At 46.1% G+C, this 19,817-nt stretch overlaps 2 protein-coding genes across 2 annotated transcripts in view; one reads left to right on the forward strand and one right to left on the reverse strand.

Annotated features, from left to right (window-relative positions):
• The window catches only part of DSTN (destrin, actin depolymerizing factor), a 55,818-nt gene extending 47,192 nt beyond the window's left edge, over positions 1-8,626 (forward strand). The window contains exons 3-4 of the mRNA XM_037131052.2: positions 4,980-5,056; positions 7,402-8,626. Of these exons, the coding sequence (XP_036986947.1) occupies positions 4,980-5,056; positions 7,402-7,511 (187 nt within the window). The 3' untranslated portion in view covers positions 7,512-8,626. The remainder of the gene's footprint in view (positions 1-4,979; positions 5,057-7,401) is intronic.
• Positions 8,627-13,027: 4,401 nt separating this feature from the next.
• RRBP1 (ribosome binding protein 1) overlaps positions 13,028-19,817 on the reverse strand; it is a 75,185-nt gene continuing 68,395 nt past the window's right edge. Inside the window, 9 exon segments of the mRNA XM_053670949.1 lie at positions 13,028-13,580; positions 14,039-14,182; positions 14,740-14,835; positions 15,082-15,165; positions 15,969-16,076; positions 17,642-17,725; positions 18,268-18,363; positions 18,955-19,026; positions 19,394-19,486. Coding sequence (XP_053526924.1) covers positions 13,542-13,580; positions 14,039-14,182; positions 14,740-14,835; positions 15,082-15,165; positions 15,969-16,076; positions 17,642-17,725; positions 18,268-18,363; positions 18,955-19,026; positions 19,394-19,486 — 816 coding nt within the window. The 3' untranslated portion in view covers positions 13,028-13,541.

Here is a 19,817-nt window from a genome sequence, read left to right on the forward strand (position 1 = left end):
TGAGGGGGGACTGAAAAAAAGCTGGCGTCATTTTCTAAAGGTGGGCTCTTATAGTACAGACTTCTGCTAGGTGAGTGTTCTAAGAACCCATCTGTATCAGTGTAACAGCTTGTGATGTTTTGAGAGGGTGTGTTTGGCTTCAGTGAATTTTTTTGAAGACACTTTCAGTGCATTTGCTCATTTTATAGTGGGTGACTTATAAGCACACTTGCCCACACCGTGCTTAGTGTTCAGCAGTTTTTGACCCAAAACATTGTGACCCCAATGCCCTACCCTACCTATTCACCTAATCTCCCCCCAAGTGACTTGGCTGATGAAAAAGTCTTCAAAGGTAACTTGATGATGTATGTGTTCTGGTGTATTCCTCTTTGGGTCCAACTTCTTTGGGACTCTTCTGGGCTTCCTGGACTTCCTGGAAGTCTCTTTCCTTTGCCAGATTAGGGGAGATTTCCTTCATTATTTGTTCCAATAACTTTTCAATTTCTTACTGTTATTCTTCTCCTTCTGGCACCCCTATAATTCGGATATTGGAACATTTCAGGTTGTCCCAGAGATTTCTCAGCCTCCCAAGATTAAAGACAAAGTGACAATCTTAAAAGCAGCAAGAGGGAAGGAAAGAGTTCCCTACAAAGGAGTTCCCATAAAACTGTCAGCTGATTTCTCAAAAGGGACCTTACAGGCAAGAAGGGGCTGGAAAGAAGTATTCCAAGTCATGAAATGCAAGAACCTACATCCAAGATTACTCTATCCAGCAAAGCTATCATTTAGAATGGAAGGGTAGATAAAGTGCTCCCCAGATAAGGTCAAGTTAAAAGAGTTTATCATTACTGAGCCATTATTATATGAAATGTTAAAGGGACTTATCTAAGATCAAAAATATGAATAGTAAAATGACAACAAATATCAACAAATGAACCTAAAAAAAAAGAAAAAACAAGGAAAACAAAAGCAAACTAAGCAAACAACTAGAACAGGAGCAGAATGAGAGAAATGGACATCACATGGAGGGTTTTCAGTGGGGAGGGGAAGTGGAGGAATGGTGGGGGAAGGTGCAGGGAAGAAGCAGCATAATTGGTATGCATAAAATAGATGGGGAGAGTTCAAAAATGATATAGGAAACAGAGAACTGAAAGAACTGATATGTACAACCCATGGACATGAACTAAGAGGAGGGAATGCTGGAGGGTTGGGGGATGCAGGGCAGAGGGGGGATAAAGGCAGAAAAATTGGGAGAACTGTAATAGTATAATCAATAAACCATAATTTTTTAAAAAGTTCTCAAAGGGAAATGTTTTGCCAGTGTGGAAGAGGAGAAACAAAAAATAGTAGAAACACTTAAAAGGCACCAAAATCAACGAATTCAAAAACTGAGCAGTGGAAAAAATGTCTTGATAGGTGTATTGCATCAAATGGAGAATACTTATAAAGGTGACTGGAGTTTAAACATGTAAGAATATACACATTTTTTAATAAATAAATTCCAGTTTTTGGGGTCCTCCCCATAAGCTAAAATTCCTCTAAAAATCCTTCTTAGAATACTGAGAAGAAAATTTATCTCAACAAAATCCTTCTCTAACTTGCAATGCCAGGAATCACTCTCCCACTTTTTAAAACATCCATACTTGTGCCTCTGGTTTGCTGCTTTTGAAGTTGATAACTGTCATTGCCTCCAAGCTATTTGCTCAAGTTCACATTGTCCATAAGGGTAGGCCAGTAGCCACTCTGGCTATTTAGATGTAAAGGAATTACAGTTAAATACAATTTTGAATTTATTTTCTTAATTGAATTGCCATATTTCAAATGCTTAATAGCCACATGTGACTAGTAGCCCCCCTTATTGGGTAGCACAGAGAGAATTTTCCTCATCATTACAGAAAGCTGTACTGGATGGCATTGTTCAAAATAGCGAAAGTGTTATAAAGTGATTTATGTGACCTTTTCCTTTTTTTTTAAATATTTTATTTATTTATTTTTTGAGAGAGGGGAAGGGAAGGAGAAAGAGTGGGAGAGAAATTATCAATGTATGATTGGTTGCCTCTCATTTGTCCCCTGCTGGGAACTGGCCTGCAACCCAGGCATGTGTCCTGGCTGGGAATTGAACTGCGATACTCTGGTTCGCAGGCCCACGCTCAATCCACTGAGCTATGCCAGCCAGGGCCCTTTTTCTTTTTTTTAAAGATTTTATTTATTTATCTTTAGAGGGGACGGGAAGGAGAGAGGGAGAGAAACATCAATGTGTGGTTGCTTCTCGTGTGTCCCCCAGCAGGAACTGGCCTTGCAACCTAGGCATGTGCCCTGACTAGGAATCAAACCGCAATACTCTGGTTCGCAGGCCCACGCTCAATCCATTGAGCTATACCAGCCAGGGCCGTGACCTTTTCCTTGAAAGGCTGTTTAAATGAGTTATCCTGGTCTTTTTAAGTAAGTTAATACTTGAGATTAAGTGTGATTTAAAAGTCACACCTGTATCCCTCGTTTAATTTAGTTTAAACATTTCTTGATATGGAATTCATACATAGACTATTTCTAGCTCCCAAGGGGGAAGGGGAGTGGTAACAGCCTCTTAGTTGGGGGGAGTAAGAGTCCTTTTAATACTTTGGCCTGAGCTAGGGCAAGGCAAGGGGGTGTTTAGCTCTTAGCTGTGTGCCAGGCTAGGAAGTCGAAAGAACTTTAATTTAAAGGAATGTAACTCTAGATCGCACCTCAGTTTCACTTCAGTAAGCCCGTTGCACAGAATGCTGTGAGGAATATAAATATGAGGTCTTAGGTGCATTTATCAGGGCAGCTTACAGTTCTGCAAATGAGGCAGCTGCATATACACATGTATACATACATACATACATTCATAAAGAAAGTGGACAAAAGGAGCACATTCCTGATTTGAGTGACGGTGCATTTGTTAAACTTAATTTCAATTACATGCCAGGCATTGTATTATGGCCTGGGAAAACAGCTATGAATAAAACAGGTTCAAGTCCTTACCCTTCTGGGATTTACAGCTGAGTGGCAGATATGGCAACTAAATAAAGATTTTGGCTTTAAAAAAAATTTAGTATTTATTAAAAAAACTTATTTGGAAAGGTTTGGCTTTTAAATTGGTGAATTCAGGGTAGGGGGAAATTTAGGTTTATAGGAAATTTAGGTTTAGTGTGTACTCACTTTGTGAGTACACAAAGTGATTTTTATATTATTTATTAGTGTATTATTTTCATATGAAAAACTGTAAACCTACTTCTGTCCCACCTTATATTTTCTTCACTTGTACTATTGTCTGGTTTTTATACCTTTTTTTTTTGCTACAAAAATGATCTTCCATAAGGAAGAACATTTGGGAAATAAAAATAGAAGAAAAGGAAATTTCATGTTAGTGTAATGTTTTTACTTTGCACTATTGCTTTTTTAAAGAAAAGGTGAAATCTTTAGGAGTGTTCCATTACAGTCTTTGTTTAAAGGGCCCAGAGAACACCTCTTAAAGTGTTTCAAAAGTCTGGTCAGAGTTAAATCAGAGCAGCAAATAGGTCCCTGCCCTGTTTTCTATGAGAAAAGTACTTTGCATCTGCCAGACCTGAGGCTTAGAGTTGGGAAGAAGAAGCCTCTGAAAGACAGAGACTGCCCTTTTTCTGGTTCCCGAGACTAGAATCTCTCTGCCCACAGTGTGAGGAGGAGACTAAGTGAGGTCCATGCCAGCCCATGGTGTTAATGAGGGTGGAACATCCTGGAAATACAGCAGTGAAATGGAATCATTTAGTGTTTGAAAGTATGTCACTACACTCCATTTACCCTTTGGTATCTTGGTAGTGGAGAGTGGTGGTGGACTTGAGGTTGGGTGGTATAGGGGGAAATGATGTATTCATAGATAGCAGTTTCAATAGGATGGGATTTTTCTGTCAATTCTTAATGCTTCTGTTATTTTTCAGTATTACTGGTGAAGAAAGTGGTGAACTGAATGCTTTCCTTTTACTATTCATTCAAAATGAGGCCAGCCCCAAAATATTCGTAAATGCAAGATAGTAGTATATTGACAGTTAAAACATAGCTCTTGCAGAATTGTCATTAAGCTTTAAAAAAGAAATCTTTCTGACATGTTTTATCATGTTAGACTAAGATAGAAGACACAAGTACTCATGAGGTCAGAATTTGCTCTTAGACATAAGTAAAGGGACTGGGGAAAGGTAAGAAGGAAACTTAAATAAAGTTTAATACATTATTACTTTAATACATTATAAAATAATGTAATACATTATTTTTAAGAAAACAAGTAAAAATGCTAAAATTGCTATAGCATTTCTTAATTAGAGGTGGTAGATAACTTAATTTATAAAGAAATCTGTAGGTACTTCTCTGTATTAAAACTTTTTCCAGCCCTGGCTGGTGTAGCTCAGTGGATTGAGCTCGGGCCTGTGAACCAAAGGCTCTCGGTTCAATTCCACGTCAGGGCATATGCCTGGGTTGCAGGCCGGTTCCCAGCAGGGGACACAGGAGAGGCAACCACACATTGATGTTTCTCTCCCTCTCTCCTTCCCTTCCCCTCTAAAGATGAATAAATAAAATCTTAAAAAAAAAAAACTATTTCCAATCCCAAAGGGGTTAAGAACCTTATATGAAGATGATTGTTATTAGCCTAAACTCAAGCCTTTACTGATAAAACATTTTTAAAATTTGTTGTAAAGAAAACAAATTGGGTAATACATGAAATTATCCAGTCAGTGTTGGTTCTTTTATTCTAATCCTACTGATCTTTCTTTTAATTGGTGGTTCTCTACTTTTTCCCCCCTTGGTCAGCCTGAGCCATTCTGTATATGCCCAATCATAAAAATTCTCTCTGAAGAGGTAGGGATGTTGGAAAACTGTGTAGCTGAAAGAACTCTCCCAGGTTGTTCTGAGGACTCTCCCTCATCACTGATGCAGATGTTTAACTTGATGTAAATTTTACTTTCTCTAAACCAGTTTTTTTCTTTTTTTGGTATCTGTTTATCCAGGGCTCCAGAGCTAGCACCTCTGAAAAGTAAAATGATCTATGCAAGCTCCAAGGATGCAATCAAAAAGAAATTTCAAGGTATAGTCTACATTTACTTCCAAATACTTAAAGGTGTGGTGAGCCCCTGGAATGGGGGCTGTATCTTTTCTAGGAAGCACCTTATTTTCTTTGGAGGACCTTGGCCACAAAGAGGGGAAGCATTGCCTATTACAAGGGAAAAACCAGAAGGTTGAACCTGGTTTTTAATCTGTCCTCTGCTTTGTGCTGGTCACTTTGGGTCTACATAGCCCCTTTTTAGTAACCCTGTCCTCTCTACATTGTTGCACATCACTTGTTCAGGCTGGTTTTAAACTAGTTTGACATGCTGCCAAGTTTCTCATATAACAGATGGAGACTAATTGGTTTACACTGGTCATATTAATGATAAATTTGCTCTTGCCTTTGAATGTAGTTGACATAACAAAGTTGAAAAAGGAAATGCATATAAATGGGAAAGGATAGTTTTGTCTCTAGCTTTACTTTGAATTGGTATGATTTTTAGGTGATTGACTCATCTGTATCCAAAGGAAAGTTTGCTTGAGCTGCCCAGTTTGTTTGCGTTGCCCCCTGGTGTGACTGAGATCCTGATGAGAGGGCCTGACCATACTGACTGTTTCCAGCCAGGAGGAAATGTTGGTATGATGGGAAGAGCATGGGGCAAGTGCCCAAAGGCCTGCACTGAGTGCTCAGCTTGTCATCTAACTGCTGTATGACCTTGACCAATGCTGCTTAATCTCCTTGGGCCTTGATTCTCTCAGCTGTAGAACAAGAGATCATCTAGGTTATGTGATCTCAGTCTCCAAACAGCTATCTCAAACAGCTATCTCCAAACAGCTGGGTGAGCCATGGCCATAAGGGCTCGGCCCAGTGTGGTTTTTGTTTTGTTTGTTTTACTGTGACTGATTTTTACATTCTTGTAATTGAACAGGTTTGCCCTGTTTTGTTTTATTATACTTAGGGAAATAAAATTCTTGCTTTCTTTCCTGGAACCTGCTGCTGCATGTGTCAGGCCTTGTCAGGTTCTCCATGCCTTGGGGTTGATGTCGGGCCATTCCCCAGAAATGTATTCACCACTTGGTTAAATGATGTTTTTACAGGACTCTTTAGGTTCAACACTTCCACAAATGCAATTGAAAAGGATTCAGGGTGGATTCCTCATCCACTTATCATCCTTTTTCTACATTGCCTTCCAGTAAAGGGAATTGCTACATACACTTGATCTGATCATATTAAAGATGACCACTATGCCACATTTTCCTACTGAAACCATCACTGGCTTTCTGTAGTTAGCCCTAAGTGGTCCAGAAGTTAGCTGACCTAATAATGCTTTCAGCAGCTTAAGAAATGGTGTGAAAATTATGAAAAATCAGAAACAATGTAGCTATTTAAAAGATAGTTATTTACAGAGAAGCTACTGTATATAACCACAAAATTGAGCTCATTCTGCAGTGTAATGATACAATTTTTCTTAGAAAGCAATTAATACATTTTACATAGTTTTCCTTGATATATTTCTTAAATGTGTAATACCACTGAGGAGCTATTTAGTAGGACAAGAGAATGCCATTTGTAAATATTCTTACTCTTCAACTCAGTTGACTAAATCAACTGTAATCAAAACATCAAATTCATATTTTTACTTATATTTTAAAAAATGAAAAATAGTTAGACTTTAAAAAAATTTTTAGTTAAGTACATACATCATATCTATTTTAAAAAGCCATGCATCATAAATTTTGTAGAACTCAGTGAATTTTCACAAATTAACATTATAATGGTTATTTCTTGATTTAATGACCAGTAACCTAGAAGTCTCACTTGTGCCCCTTCTAGTCACATTTCCTTTTACTCCTTCCTCCATAGAGTAGCCAGTACCCTGGCTTCTAACAGCAAAAAATAGCTTTGGCTGATTTTGTGTTATACAAATGTAATCATCCAGAATGTGTGCTTTGATGTCTGGCTTCTTTTAGTCAACATTATGTTTGTTAGGCATTCATTTCATGCATGTAGTTACAGATTATTTATTCTTATTACTGTGTAGTGTTTTGTTGTTTATGTATACCACAGCTTTTTTATCCACACTAGAACTGGTCTTTTAAAACAGTTTGACATTTGCCCCAGCCACTGTTGGATGGAGCTTTGTCCCTTACACCAAAAGGTTTCAAGTTCAGTCCCCGGTCAGGGCACATACCTAGGTTGTGGGTTTGATCCCTGGTTGAGGTGCTTATGGGAGGCAATTGATCAATGTTTCTTTCTCATATCATTGTTTCTTTCTGTTTCTCTCTAAAAATCAATAAACATATCCTTGGGTGAGTATTAGGGAAAAAAAAAACAGGTAAACCACTGCCATGATTCTAAACAGAATTGTTATTTTTCCTCCCTAGGCATAAAACATGAGTGTCAAGCAAATGGGCCAGAAGACCTCAATCGGGCTTGTATTGCTGAAAAGCTCGGTGGATCCTTAATTGTAGCTTTTGAAGGATGCCCTGTGTAGATCATCATTCAGTGCCACAAATCAAAAGCTTCCGTGTTTAATGTTTATCCTCTTGCTATATAAGTAAAGCAAATATATTTAGGCCAGAGTATCATGGAGGGGGAGCTATCTCGGCATCTGTTAGGGTAAATATTCTATAAACATGTACAAACAGCCCTAAATAAATTTAAAATCTAAAGTTTTATTGGTGTGAAATTAAATCCTTATTGGCCAAATGCCTATTTTTAATGAGCTGGCTTGTAAAGATTTTTGCTGAGCTCATGATTTTTACTAATGCAGTTCACAAAACAGTGTAAGGTCATATGAAGAGAGTTATTGCATCTTTGTTAACCTCAGCAATCACTTTGTTTCTTTAGAGAATTGGTCATAATCTGGTTATAATTTTCACTCAAATTTTCTATTTTGTAGCTAAACTGAATAATGGAAGATAATTCTCACACCATGTATGTAATAACACTAATTACAGTAAGATTAAATTAGGCAGTCTTGAATTCTACCACATGTGTAATGAAGACTGTCTCAGAATTGTGTACACTTTTATAATCAGCGCTGGTCTTGCAAAGCACTGTTTCAAGCATGTAGTTGGAGTACAGGAAGCAACTCCTTGCATATGGAAAAAGCTCTCCCCTTACTAGTCGGGAGACTCTTCTGAGAGTGACCTTGCATCTTTACAATCATGATGTGTCCTCAGGAGAATGTGCAGTATCTTGTAACAACCAATTATGATGCAAAGTAGGGCTCCACTGTACTACACTGTTAATGAAAATGACAAAACAGTATATTGACAAGCTGGGACACTTGTGATAGCTTTGTGTTTTCTTCAGAACTTCATTGCTTCCAGCACAGTTAAGGTGTGGAAGAATATTAGGTATGTGTTTACTCTGGGGTCTGGGAGAGCTTCGTAATATCCTAGAGCAGTTTGTCAGTTGTATGTGAAATGGGAGCCGGTAAGACAAATGACGACACCCACGGAAAGCGGCTACCTGATGACACTTGGAAGTGATTGTCTTTAACATCACAGGCACTACACTTTGAACAATATAGAGATGCACAAACAGTTGAACTTAGAAGTAGCTGTATTGGCTTTATGTAATAAAGGAAGCATTTTTAACGTATTGCTTGTGTAATTATTCACTTGTGACTTGGGGAGAAAGAAGTCTGTCTTCCATCTATGGGGCAGGTTGTTGGAGGTTTGGGTATTTCAGACAAGTCAAGTCACAGCTCCTTCCTCTTATTGAATGAGAAAATTAGGTTAAAAGTTGGGAGTCTTTTCTAATCCCAAATACCAGGCTTTTATCTCCTCTATTTGAGAGACCAAAAAAAGGCTTCAATTAAAATACTTCTTTCAAAATTGTCTAGAAAACAGTGGTTACTGGTTTACTGATAAGCTGCTTGTCATTCTTCCATCCCAAATTTCTTGTTTTGCCGTTTGCAGAGCTTTTAGTGACTGCGTATTAACAGGTCTCTGAGAAGCACTGTAGGCCCAAGGCTGCCCTGCACAAGAATCAGCCATGTAGATAGAGCCAAGTAGTCAAGTTTTAGAAGAAAGTCTTTTCTGTGGTTTTAGTTTATGACATTTGGTACGACTTAGTTTAACCACCATTCCGTGCAGGTGCACATCCAAGTGGGGGTGGGCGGGGGGTGGAATGCTACAGGGAAGGATTTCAAGCAGTGTGCAGATCATGTAGTATGTAAACTTCTACCAGCACTTCAGTCTTATTCCAGTAATTGGGAGTTGTTAGTTACTTATATCTCTACGTAGGCCAACCTTTGAGAAAGAATCCTGTTTGAGTCCTGAGGGTAGGGCCCAAGAATCCTGCAAAATTAGTTTGGGACCTCAGCTGACATTGGTGAGAAACAAAACTGCAGGTACACTTTACTTCCAGTGAACAGATTACATTTTTACAAGTGTTAATGCATTACAGAATTGTGTTTGTGGAAAGCTGACTTTTACAATTCATCTAGTGAGTATTCTTTTGCCCTAAGCAGCAGATAAAGCCACTGCTAATAGAAATTCAGAACTTGACTATGAAGCTTGTTATTTCAGAAACATTAATCTGAGAAAAGTGTACACAATGACTTGAGTAATGTAGAATTAGGTTTAGTTGAGTGATTTCCTTTTTGCAGAATTGCCCAGAGTGCTGGCTGGTCTACACACAAGAAGTTCAGGCTTCTGTTTGCCTGGTGTGTTGTTCAAGACTGGATATACCCAACGACATATCACTTTCTCAAGGCTTGGAGCATTTCTGAAATGTAACAGTCTCCAGACAAATTCCAGGAAGTGGGGTCAATAACTGAATTGGTGGGAATGGGGGAAGTTCCAGGAGCCAGGTTCTCCATGGAAGGTTGTTAACAAGCTGTGTTTGGCTGGCTAGGCCTCTCCTGTGCTTTGCCCAGTCACAGAAGGGTAGAAAGGGGGCTTACCCAGCCTGTAGCCAGTGAGTGCCCTTAGTAGCCAGCCTTGAGAGGTCAAGTGACTTGCCTAAAATCACACAACTCATGAGCAGCACAACCAGGACAACCTGGATCTCGTTTTCTGGTCCTAAGCTCTTGTTTGCCCTTGTACCTCTGGAGAGTTCTTCATTTCCCACACCTGGGATTCTAAGGGTAGATGTTATTAAGTGGGCTTCGAATCCTGTTAGACCCAAACCTGAAAGAGGTATCTGTGGAGGGTGTCTAGTGGTTTTTAAAATCAGAATTCTACTAGCTCTGAAGTTGGTGGTCTAAGACTGATTTTCAACCAGTGTGCTGCAAGAATTTTTAACACATTAAGTGCCTATTTAGTCAGGCACTGACCTCTACATTAGACTTTCAAATAAGACAGCCAAAACAATAGCTGTCCCATGTGAATGAATCAAAATTATACCCACATTTTTGTCAGATCGATAAAAAATACTTTTGGTGTGCCACAAAATTTTAGTAATTAATGTGTGCCATGAGATGAAAAAGGTTGAAAATTGTCTAAGATGAGCAGTAGCACCACACCCAGGCTGTGGCATACTGGAGCCAGTGCCTTTGAGTTGACAAATGCTGCAACCCAGCCTGGGTGATTCCTGCCTCCACACAACTTCATTCCAAGTGACTACAAAAGCCAGCACTCTAGTGGCCAGGCCACTGAGCCAGGTTTGGGTGTCTGTTCCATATTGCGAAACACCAGAGCAGCCTGTCAACCTCTTGTGCTGCAATCTGCAGACGGCAGTTGTCTCCCATACCTCCCTGAAGGGCTCTTTCCTCCTCCAGCCCAACGATCAAGCCTTGTCCAAGGACAGCCTAGTGGCAAGACCAGGCTGAGGCTCCCTGGCAATCTTGGGCTCCCTCTGCTGGCCTGGGAGATGCCACTGCTGGGCCTAAAGGCTGCTCAGTCCTTGCCTCAGAGCTTGGCTCCAGGCAGGCTCTGAAGTTAACACTTCCAAGAGCCCCACAGGGCCCTTACACCCTGTACTCTTACCTCTCCACAGCAAAACACTGGGTCCCCACCAGGTGGTCTGAGGGAATAGAGCTGTAACCAGACCCAGATAGTAGTCTTGCCCTGTAGAACCCAAAGGCAACTTCCCCACCAGGTGGTCTGAGGAAATAGGGCTGTAACCAGACCCAGATAGTAGTTTTGCCCTATAGAACCCAAAGGCAGCAACCTGGTACCCCAGGGTGTCTTGTGCCTTTCTTTCTCTGAGGTCCTCCCATCCCTGTGCCTTCACAGTGCTTCTGCCCAGCATTAGTTCTCAATTCTGCAGTCAGTCAGGGGTGGGGCTTCCAGGCCCAAGGAAGAACTGAGACCCAAACACTGACCATATATATACAAGGCCACTGAGTATGGGAGGGCAAGTTGTGCCCTACAGGGCCAACCCTCCAGCACTAAGCCCCTGCTCCTGAGGCACAGGGCACACAGGAGGTGCAGTGTGATGGCACTCTCCGTGGGATCTCAACACTCCAGATGACATTCTCCCTCCAAATAACCCCATAGGCTGCCAGATGCAGCCAGGCGTTAGATGAGAGATGGAATTGTAACCTGCTTGCTTTTTACCTGTTGAGCTACCTTGTTTTACCAGGGAGCTACCTCTTCATGGGGATTGTTTGCAAGACAGAGGGAAGGTTCACCTTCTGTGGGAACTGATTCACGTGAGAACCAGGCAGAGGGCTGGACATGTGGCTGGCAGCAGGTTTTAATGGTCGCTTCCTCCTGCTGTCTCCTGGCAGGAACCACAACATCCATGTCCCAAGTGCCATGGGCTCCCTCCCACTTCAGCCTCTCCAGACCCTTTAATCCTCCACACTTGTTCCCTGGGCCTTAACCCTTCTTCCCTTCCTGACAAATGCCTTCTGTTCTGGTGAACTCCAGCTCTACCTTAAGCTTGCTTCTCTGGGGAACCTTCCCAGAATTTCCAGCACGCTGATCCCAATATGATAGCAACACATTAAGTGCCACACAGTGTGGTGAGATAGCCCACGGACCAGGCACTCCATGAAAGCTGGGACCAGAACTTAGTCACGCAGGTGGTCGTCAGCATTGCCTGGCCTCTGGCAGCTGCTCGAAGTGGGGGCAGGGCTAAAGTCGTGTAAAGGAAATACATGCACAATGCTTCCCAAGGACTTGAGGTTCTCATGACAACCATGCAGAGTCAAACCCACCACCTGAAAGGCCACATGAGATGCAGAGGTCTCAGAGCAGGTGGTGGAGGCTACAGCTGCCTTTCCCTGGGAGCCCGCCATCCCCTCTGACTGGCTGGACCTGATACCAAAGTGCTCTACCTTCCCCCAACCAGCCAGTCAGACCCTTCCCCCTCTCCTCTTCTCCAGGGTTCTGAGGCTTGGAAGATGGAAGTGGGACAGTGCTTGGTCCAGGCATCCCCTTGACAAAACTGGTTCTGTCCCCAAGAACCCAGACTGCTCAGATTCACCTTCCATTGCTTGGGTGTTTTAACCCCTCCTTTGACTCAGCCTCTTAATCCATTTTTTTTGCTTAAGCTCCAGGACCCTATTCTTAGAGTCCCCGATACACTTCTTGGCCCAAGATTCTTCTGGATCACACTGTCTTGGGCCACCAAGAACAAAGTGGGTCTTGAGGATCAAAGGAAGTCTCAGCTGGCTGTTCCATCCCTTGGTCTGCCCCTCCTGAAATGAGGATGTCTCTCCAAGCCCCAACAAGAAGGGCAAAGACCCCCTTATTCAGTCATGGAGCTCATTTCACACAGTGGCCTCCGCCACCCATGGCTCTGCTCAGGTAACCTTAGTCCTCAAGGGTGAGGACCACAGTCAGTGCATCTGGCCACCAGGCATCCCAAGGCTATATTCACCCCACCTGGCAGGCACTGGGACCTGAGTGGCACAATGAGGAAAATGCTGGGGACCAGGAAGCAATGCATTTCATCCCCCACTTTAGGCAAAGCTGTTGATCCCTTGACTTCAGAGAAACCAGAGCCACACCGGCTCTCTCCTGAGGGATCCAGCCACTCCTCATTCCTCATCCTAGGCTCAGTAGCCAGTGGGAAGCCCCAGCAGAAGAGCAGACGAGATGGCAGTGCCGGGCGACAATGTTGGTTTTAATAGCATTAACATACAGGAGGTCACACTCCAGTTCTGGTTGGCAGGGGTGAGGGGCTGCAGCTGGGCTGGGCTGGGCTGGGCCCCTCCAGTCTGTGCCACAGCCTTTGAGACTCACCACCTGGTCCGCCCGCCTCCCGACCCACTTAAAGACAAAACAATTGCACTGATCGACATACAGATAGCCAGAGGTCCCGGCCTCCCCAGCACACAGCCTGGGGTCTGTCACAGCTGTTAAGGGCTTTGGCGTCTGCTCTGTGGTGGTCCAGGGCTGGTCATGGGGAATAGTGTTTATTGAATATGACAAAGGTTCTCTTACAAACTGGGGGTCTGGAAGATCTACTTCTGTGGTTCTAAGAGACTCAAGTCTCTAATGTCTTCTCTCAGAGCCACCAGAGTTGGGCCTGGACAACGCTGTGTCGGTTTATTTGTAAGGAATGTATAAGGCATTTTGGTAGGTTGAACAGTAACTTCTTTTTCCGCAGAGGAGACTCAGACAGAGGTGCCCTCCTGTGAGCTGCTACCGTCCTCCTGCAAACAGGGCAGAGGGAGAGTGAGTGTGGGCCAAGGAACCAAGGAGAGCACTTGCCCCAAGTCCTAGGGACCTCCAGGTCCCCCTGGACTTACACCCCATATTACTACACGCCCTTCAGGGAATACACAGGACATCTGGAGAACCATTATTGACTCCTGGGGCTGGAGGAGACAGCTGAGGATGGGTAGGAGCTGAGGGCCTCTAGTCTGGGTGCGGACCTTGGTCCCACAAGCTTTGGGCTAGTAGAGACACGCTTCTCACCAGAGAGCCATAAAAGGGCAGGTACTGCACATCCTGATGCTGCCTTCAGAAGTCTCTGTCCCCACCACCTTCTGCCCCAGGTCTGTGTCTATTTGTCTTGCTGCCCAGGAGTCCTAGGGCTCCCAGTACCACGCCCACCCCTTCCACGTAGCCCTGGAGAGAGCCAGTGGCCCTGCGTGCCCAGGACACTCACTGTTTTGTCCAGCTGCTCCTGCAACAACTTCACTGTCTCTTTCTCCTTTGCCAGCTGCTCCTGGGTCATCTTCAAAAGCTCCTGTAATTTGGTGGCAGCACGTCCCAGGTCACTTGTTAACTTCTTCTCTTTTTCTAGTCTCTCCTGTGGATCAGAGGGTAGAAGGGGATCAGCCTTCATGTGCCACGTGTCAGGAAGACTGCCTGGTTATGCCTGCCGGGCCCAATGCCCTGGGAACTGGGAGCCCTGTGAAGGCAGGAGGAGGCTGTCTCCTTGTTACCCAGAGACATGCAGTGACGACCGGGAGCAAACAGCCCAGGCTACAGCTGGGTCCGTGCCCTGTCTACCCTCACTGCCAGTAGAGCTTCCCGTGACACTGGGGATGTTCTGATGTGCACTGTGCAACACAGCAGCCACTGGACAGATGTGGTGGCTGCTAAACACTTGCAGTACGGCCACTGCAACTGAGGAACTGACCTTCAAGTTTTATTTAATTTAAATTTAAACAGCCGCATTGACTAGTGGCTGCCACATGACCCTGGATGTTTAGGAACTGCACCCCACCCCCTGCCATCAAATTAGGCTGCACCCTGCCTAAGGGGCTGCAAGATGGCTCCTCTCCCATTCCAGGTGGGGACAATGGGAAGCCGGCTCCCAGAGCTGAACCTACTTGAGTCTTGGAGCAGAGCCCACCCTTCTACCTTCAGCTGAGTGACCGTGTCTGCTTCTGCAGACTCAAGGGGACTGGTGCGGAGTTTCTCCAGCTCCTCCTGTAGCCGGCACGCCGCATTCTGAGCCTTGGCAGAGAAGGTGCAGTACAGTTAGGGCACGGGGTCTGGGTGAGACACCTCACAAATCCAACTAGACAGAAGGGCACTTGGCACAATGAGCTAACAGTTCCAGTCTGTGGACAGGATGCAGGTGACTGAATGCACAGCAACATGCCCAAGGGAGGGACCCTCTAGACCCACAACCACCTGCCTGGGCCACACCTCCACCATCCCCTACATAACCCGCTCAGGGTCCCCCGAGTAGGGCCTGACCTCCTCAAACTCAGCCGTGAGCTTCTGCCGCTGCATCTGCTCGCCCTCCAGGATGGCTTCTGTTTGCTCCAACTGTATTTTCAGCTGTATGGCAACACCACAGACATACTTTTAGGAACCTGGTGAAGATCCTCCTGGGGGCTCAGGGCTCCTGGGCAGGCTGAGATCTGGGGACTCCACCTTCTAGCTGTTTCTAGCGCGACTGCTTTTCCCAGTCTCTGGCCATCTGGAGTGGCCTCTATCCACCAGCCAGCCAATCAAGCTGTTTCCAAAGCTTCCCCTTTGGGAGAGATGGTGCCTCAGCCCCTGGGTACAAAAGCTGAAATGGCTACAGGGAGATGCTGATGGGACCTCTGCTGACCTCCAGCACCTTTAATGAGGCCCACAGGACAAGGAAGTCACTCAGAGTCACTGGGGCAAGCCCCGCCCCACATTGATACCCCACCCAGCAACCATCCTACTATTATTCTGGTGACAGGCCTCTGCCTCCTGGTGAAGGCTTCTGGTGGCAATTACTTGGGTCAAAAGTCTGGAGAGCAAGCACCCTGCTAGTGATGTCCCAGCAAGGGCCACAGTGGGAAATCAGCCCCCGATGGCAGGCCTGGCTGCCCCACCTCCCTCACCCAGTCCCTCCCACACACCTTGTTAGGCTCAAGCTTCCAACCCTCCTGCCTGGACACCTTCTCTGCCCTTCATCTGCTCTGTGGCTTCCTCAGAGCCTATGTGACCTGGCCTAGATATCTGGGCAGAGTGAGGTGGGGAGGGTGGACAGTGGAGGCTGCAAGTAGTGAGTGTTTAGCCAGAACAGAGGCCCACCATCCTTGTGTGTAGAGGGGGCCCAGGGACGGTTAGTGATACACATCTGAGGACGAGCCCACCACCCTAACCTCGACAGGGTCCTGCTCTGCTTGGGGGGGATCTGGGAGGGAAGCCGGAGACCCAGCTACGTCACCATCCTCTACGTGGCTCTTCATCTCACTCAACTGCTGCCTGACCTGAAACAGGGAGGGGTGGGTTTGTGCAAATACTCAGCCAGATGCACACCCACCCGGCACACACACACACAGACATCTCCCTTCAGGAGCACTGCAGATGCTCTCAACAGACCAAGCCCCTGCAGCAGACCTGGTTTGGTAACTGTGACCTATGTTGGAGTCCTCAGGCAGGTTCACTGGAGCAAGGGACCAATGCCTCGACCCCACACCTGTGCCAAAACTAGGCCCAGGGGCCACTAGTGGCCTGGGCTGGCCTGACCCATGTGTTCTGCCCCAAGACCAGCCGGCACAAAATCCTCCCCAGGAGCAAGGTGACTCCTGATGGACACAATGTACACAGAGCTAAGAAACCCAAAACGGAGTGAGGCAGCCACCTGGCTCAGCATGGATAGCATGCCTAGGGCCTGGATTCCTGTCAGATGTTGTCCACTGTTCAGAGCCCTTTTGGGAGTCTAGAAAAGATTATGAGATGACACTCATGCCTAATAAGGTCCCCCCTACCCCTGAGCTCCACTGCTGGGGGCAGGTAACACATCTGGTGATCCCCAAGACCCCAGACCATTAAGCCTCAGATCTGAAGAGGCAGCAGCATCACCCATGAAACTCAGGTAAAAGTTCCAGCCTGAGGATCTGGTTAGCCCTCGGCACAAACTTCCCAAGGGACACAGGTGATCTAAGGTGGGGCCTGCTTCCTTGCTTCCTTCCCTCCTGCCCAACAGGCCCTAAAGGTGAAAACTGAACTGCCCAGGCCAATCGTGAGGAGTCAGGGGAGTCCCCTCCACACACGCCTCCAGCCTGGGCCGGAGCCTGTCACCCACTCTCCAGTGCCACAGTCCCACCAAGTAAGGCCCCAGGAGAGTCAGGAGTGAATGCACCACACAGGGGCTGCTCAAGGCTCAGTGGATGCTGCTATGGGAACGGCAGCCCACGCATGAGACCTTCGGTCTCATCCAGACACATCCATTTATATCAAAACCAGATATATCCATTTGTATCAAAAATCTCCCAATTTCTAAGTGTTAACTAGTTCAAAAATTTTAAAAAGACCATGCAGATTAAACAGAACACATTTGTGGCCTTATAGGCTGCTGCTTGCAGCCCCATCCCAAGCGCTGGTATTGGGATGGCGGGGCTCTGCCTCTGTAAGGCTGGGCTAACCTGCCAAGGAGCAAGGACTGCGACTGGACACCAACACTGAAAATGTTGCTAACAGCCATGGAGTAGAGAGCAGCCTAGCCCAGAAAAACACATGGCAGTGGGATCACAGGGATCAGACTACACCAAGCTTCCTGCACTGTGGCCCGGAACTAGTCTGTACCAAGAGAGATGGGAAGGGGGGCCTGAGTACATTGGTCCCGACAGCTACAGACCCAGCTTGGAGTTTGAGCAAATGTTCAAGGAGCCCCTTTGGCACAGCCCAATCAAAGCCTGAGCCAAACACTGAACTGGTGCACATGGCCCCACCACACTGCATTCCCTCTGACAGGACAGAAAGGCACACCTGGAATGAATCTCACGCACACGCCCCTCCCTGTCACACACTGTCCCACCCCACATTCACTCACCAGGGCGAGCTCATTGCTCTGCTTCTGGGCTTCACTTTTGGCTGTATCCAGCTGAGATTGAGATTCTAATAAAAGCTGCCTCAACTTGAGGAGAAAACAGACCCAGGCGATATGGGGAAAGGATTAAGAAAAGAGAACCAGCTCCTGTGAGTTAGCACCTAAACACACAATCTAATACTACATCCCTGTAACCCAAACCCTTAAGCACACTGCAGAGCAGGGCAAGAGCAGCTGGCCCCCAGGCCTCTGGCAGCTCCTGTTTCTTCTTTGAAGACTCAGGAAGGCTGGCATTCACTGTATGCACTGACTGGGGTCTTTGCAAATGTTTAGGGATTATCCCACAAAATAAGGTCAACAACAGTTTCAGATCAAACCAGAATGGGGCTGCTTTCTGTTTCTCAAGTCAGAAAACAGTATCGGATTTAAGTCTACTTTCCCCAGAAATGGTGTCACCAAACCAGGTGGAGAACTTTCTTGCTGCATAGCTGATCTGCCTTCGCCCCTGCCCTGTCCGCTGGTGCAAGCCCTGCAGCAAAGCCTGAGAACTGGAACTTCAGGCTCATCTTAATGAGAGCTGCTGAGGAGGGGAAACTCTGGACAGGCTGAAACCCCATGGGGAGACTCACCCCTGCCACCTCCTTGGCATAGCTCTGGCACTCAGCACTAGCGGCTGCCATGTGCTTCTCCAGCTCTGCCTCCAGATGGGAGGTGTGCTCCTTCACCTGGAAACACACCCACATGCACACATCAGAGGCCTCAAGTTGGCCAGCAGAAAACAGGGTGATGGGTTGACAAGTGTGGCTGGCCCTCTGATAAGAGCTAAGAGGAGTCCTTCATGGCCCACTGGCTATGGAGCCAACCAAGGCCAGGAAGAAATGAGTCCATGGCAACAGAGCCCCTTTCTGAAAATGGTACCCAAACTCCAACACTCCTGGGTCCATGTTCTCAGACCTCAGCAGTCAAGGAAAGGATAGCTTTCAGATTTACTTGCTAGGTGGATACCAGGGACACCTTCTTCAAGGCCAGGGCTGACAATGTATCTGCAGCGGGCAGTGGGGCCACCTCATACACCTCCAACTCAGAAGGCCACTACAGAAGCCACTGTTTACCATGGCTGGGCATTCTGCACATGGTTTACAGTGTCTCTGACCACTCAGGTTGTAAACGGCTCTCACTTAGGAGAGGCAGGATTGACAAGATCCCCAGCCACTCTCAAGACACGTGGGTCCACAAGGGAGAACGGACATGGCCTCGGGAACAGCAATGCTCTGTAATATGGAAAGCAGCCCTCTGAGCAGATCCCCCATACGTACTTGATCTGAACTTTCCAGTTCTCCTTTTAGTTTCTCTATAATCTCTTCGAGATGTTTCACTGTGGCCTGTGACTACAAAGCAAGGGGAAGGCTCCATGTTAAATGCAAGCCCCATCTCTCAGGAAGCCCAGTGGTACCCACCCTGACCCAGCAGCCTCTTCCTAGAGGTGAGTGGGGGGCGGGGGGTGGGGTCTCCTTGAGACTGAGGACTTAGCTGTCATTCTGCAATCACCATAAAAATACGGCATCACCAAAACCCAGCAAATGTGACTCCTGTCTCCCAAATGATCCCATTGGCTTTCCCCTGGGATTTTTACAGGATTCTAATCCAGCTATTTTTCTTGAGTAAATTATGTTTGAATTCCTAGGGAAGGTGGACCTCCAGGAGTGCTGTTCTTGTTGCTGGACCCTGGTGAGGGTCAGAGGGCCTGTGCTGTACCTTCTGAAGCTCCTCCTCCGTGGTGCTGACTTTGGCCTTCCACACCTGCTCCTCCTGCTCCACACTCTTCTGAAGGTTTCTGAGCATGCCCTCCTGGGGGGACAGGCACTGAGGCAGGGCCCTCTCCGCGGAGGCCCCGTCCCACATAAACATACAACTGAGGCGTCCTGCCCCTTCAGTCTCTCTGTGATGATCGCCTGACTACCAGTGTGACCATGGTCTGATTTTTGTCAGTCAGTAGCACATGGGGAGCAAGGTAAGCCACAGTCCTGGAGTGGGGACCTCTGGCTAGTGTGCGAAGGAAGGCTGCGTGCCACATATGAGAATGATGCCTGTGACCCAAATGAGGCCACAGGATTCTCATCTCTGTCAAGTTTGCCCCCAGTGCCAACTGCAGGACAAGGAACACAGGATGGGGCCAGTC

The sequence above is a fragment of the Artibeus jamaicensis genome, unplaced genomic scaffold, assembly GCF_021234435.1.
Source record: "Artibeus jamaicensis isolate MK-2021 breed Jamaican fruit bat unplaced genomic scaffold, CSHL_Jam_final contig_65, whole genome shotgun sequence".
NCBI lineage: Eukaryota > Metazoa > Chordata > Mammalia > Chiroptera > Phyllostomidae > Artibeus > Artibeus jamaicensis.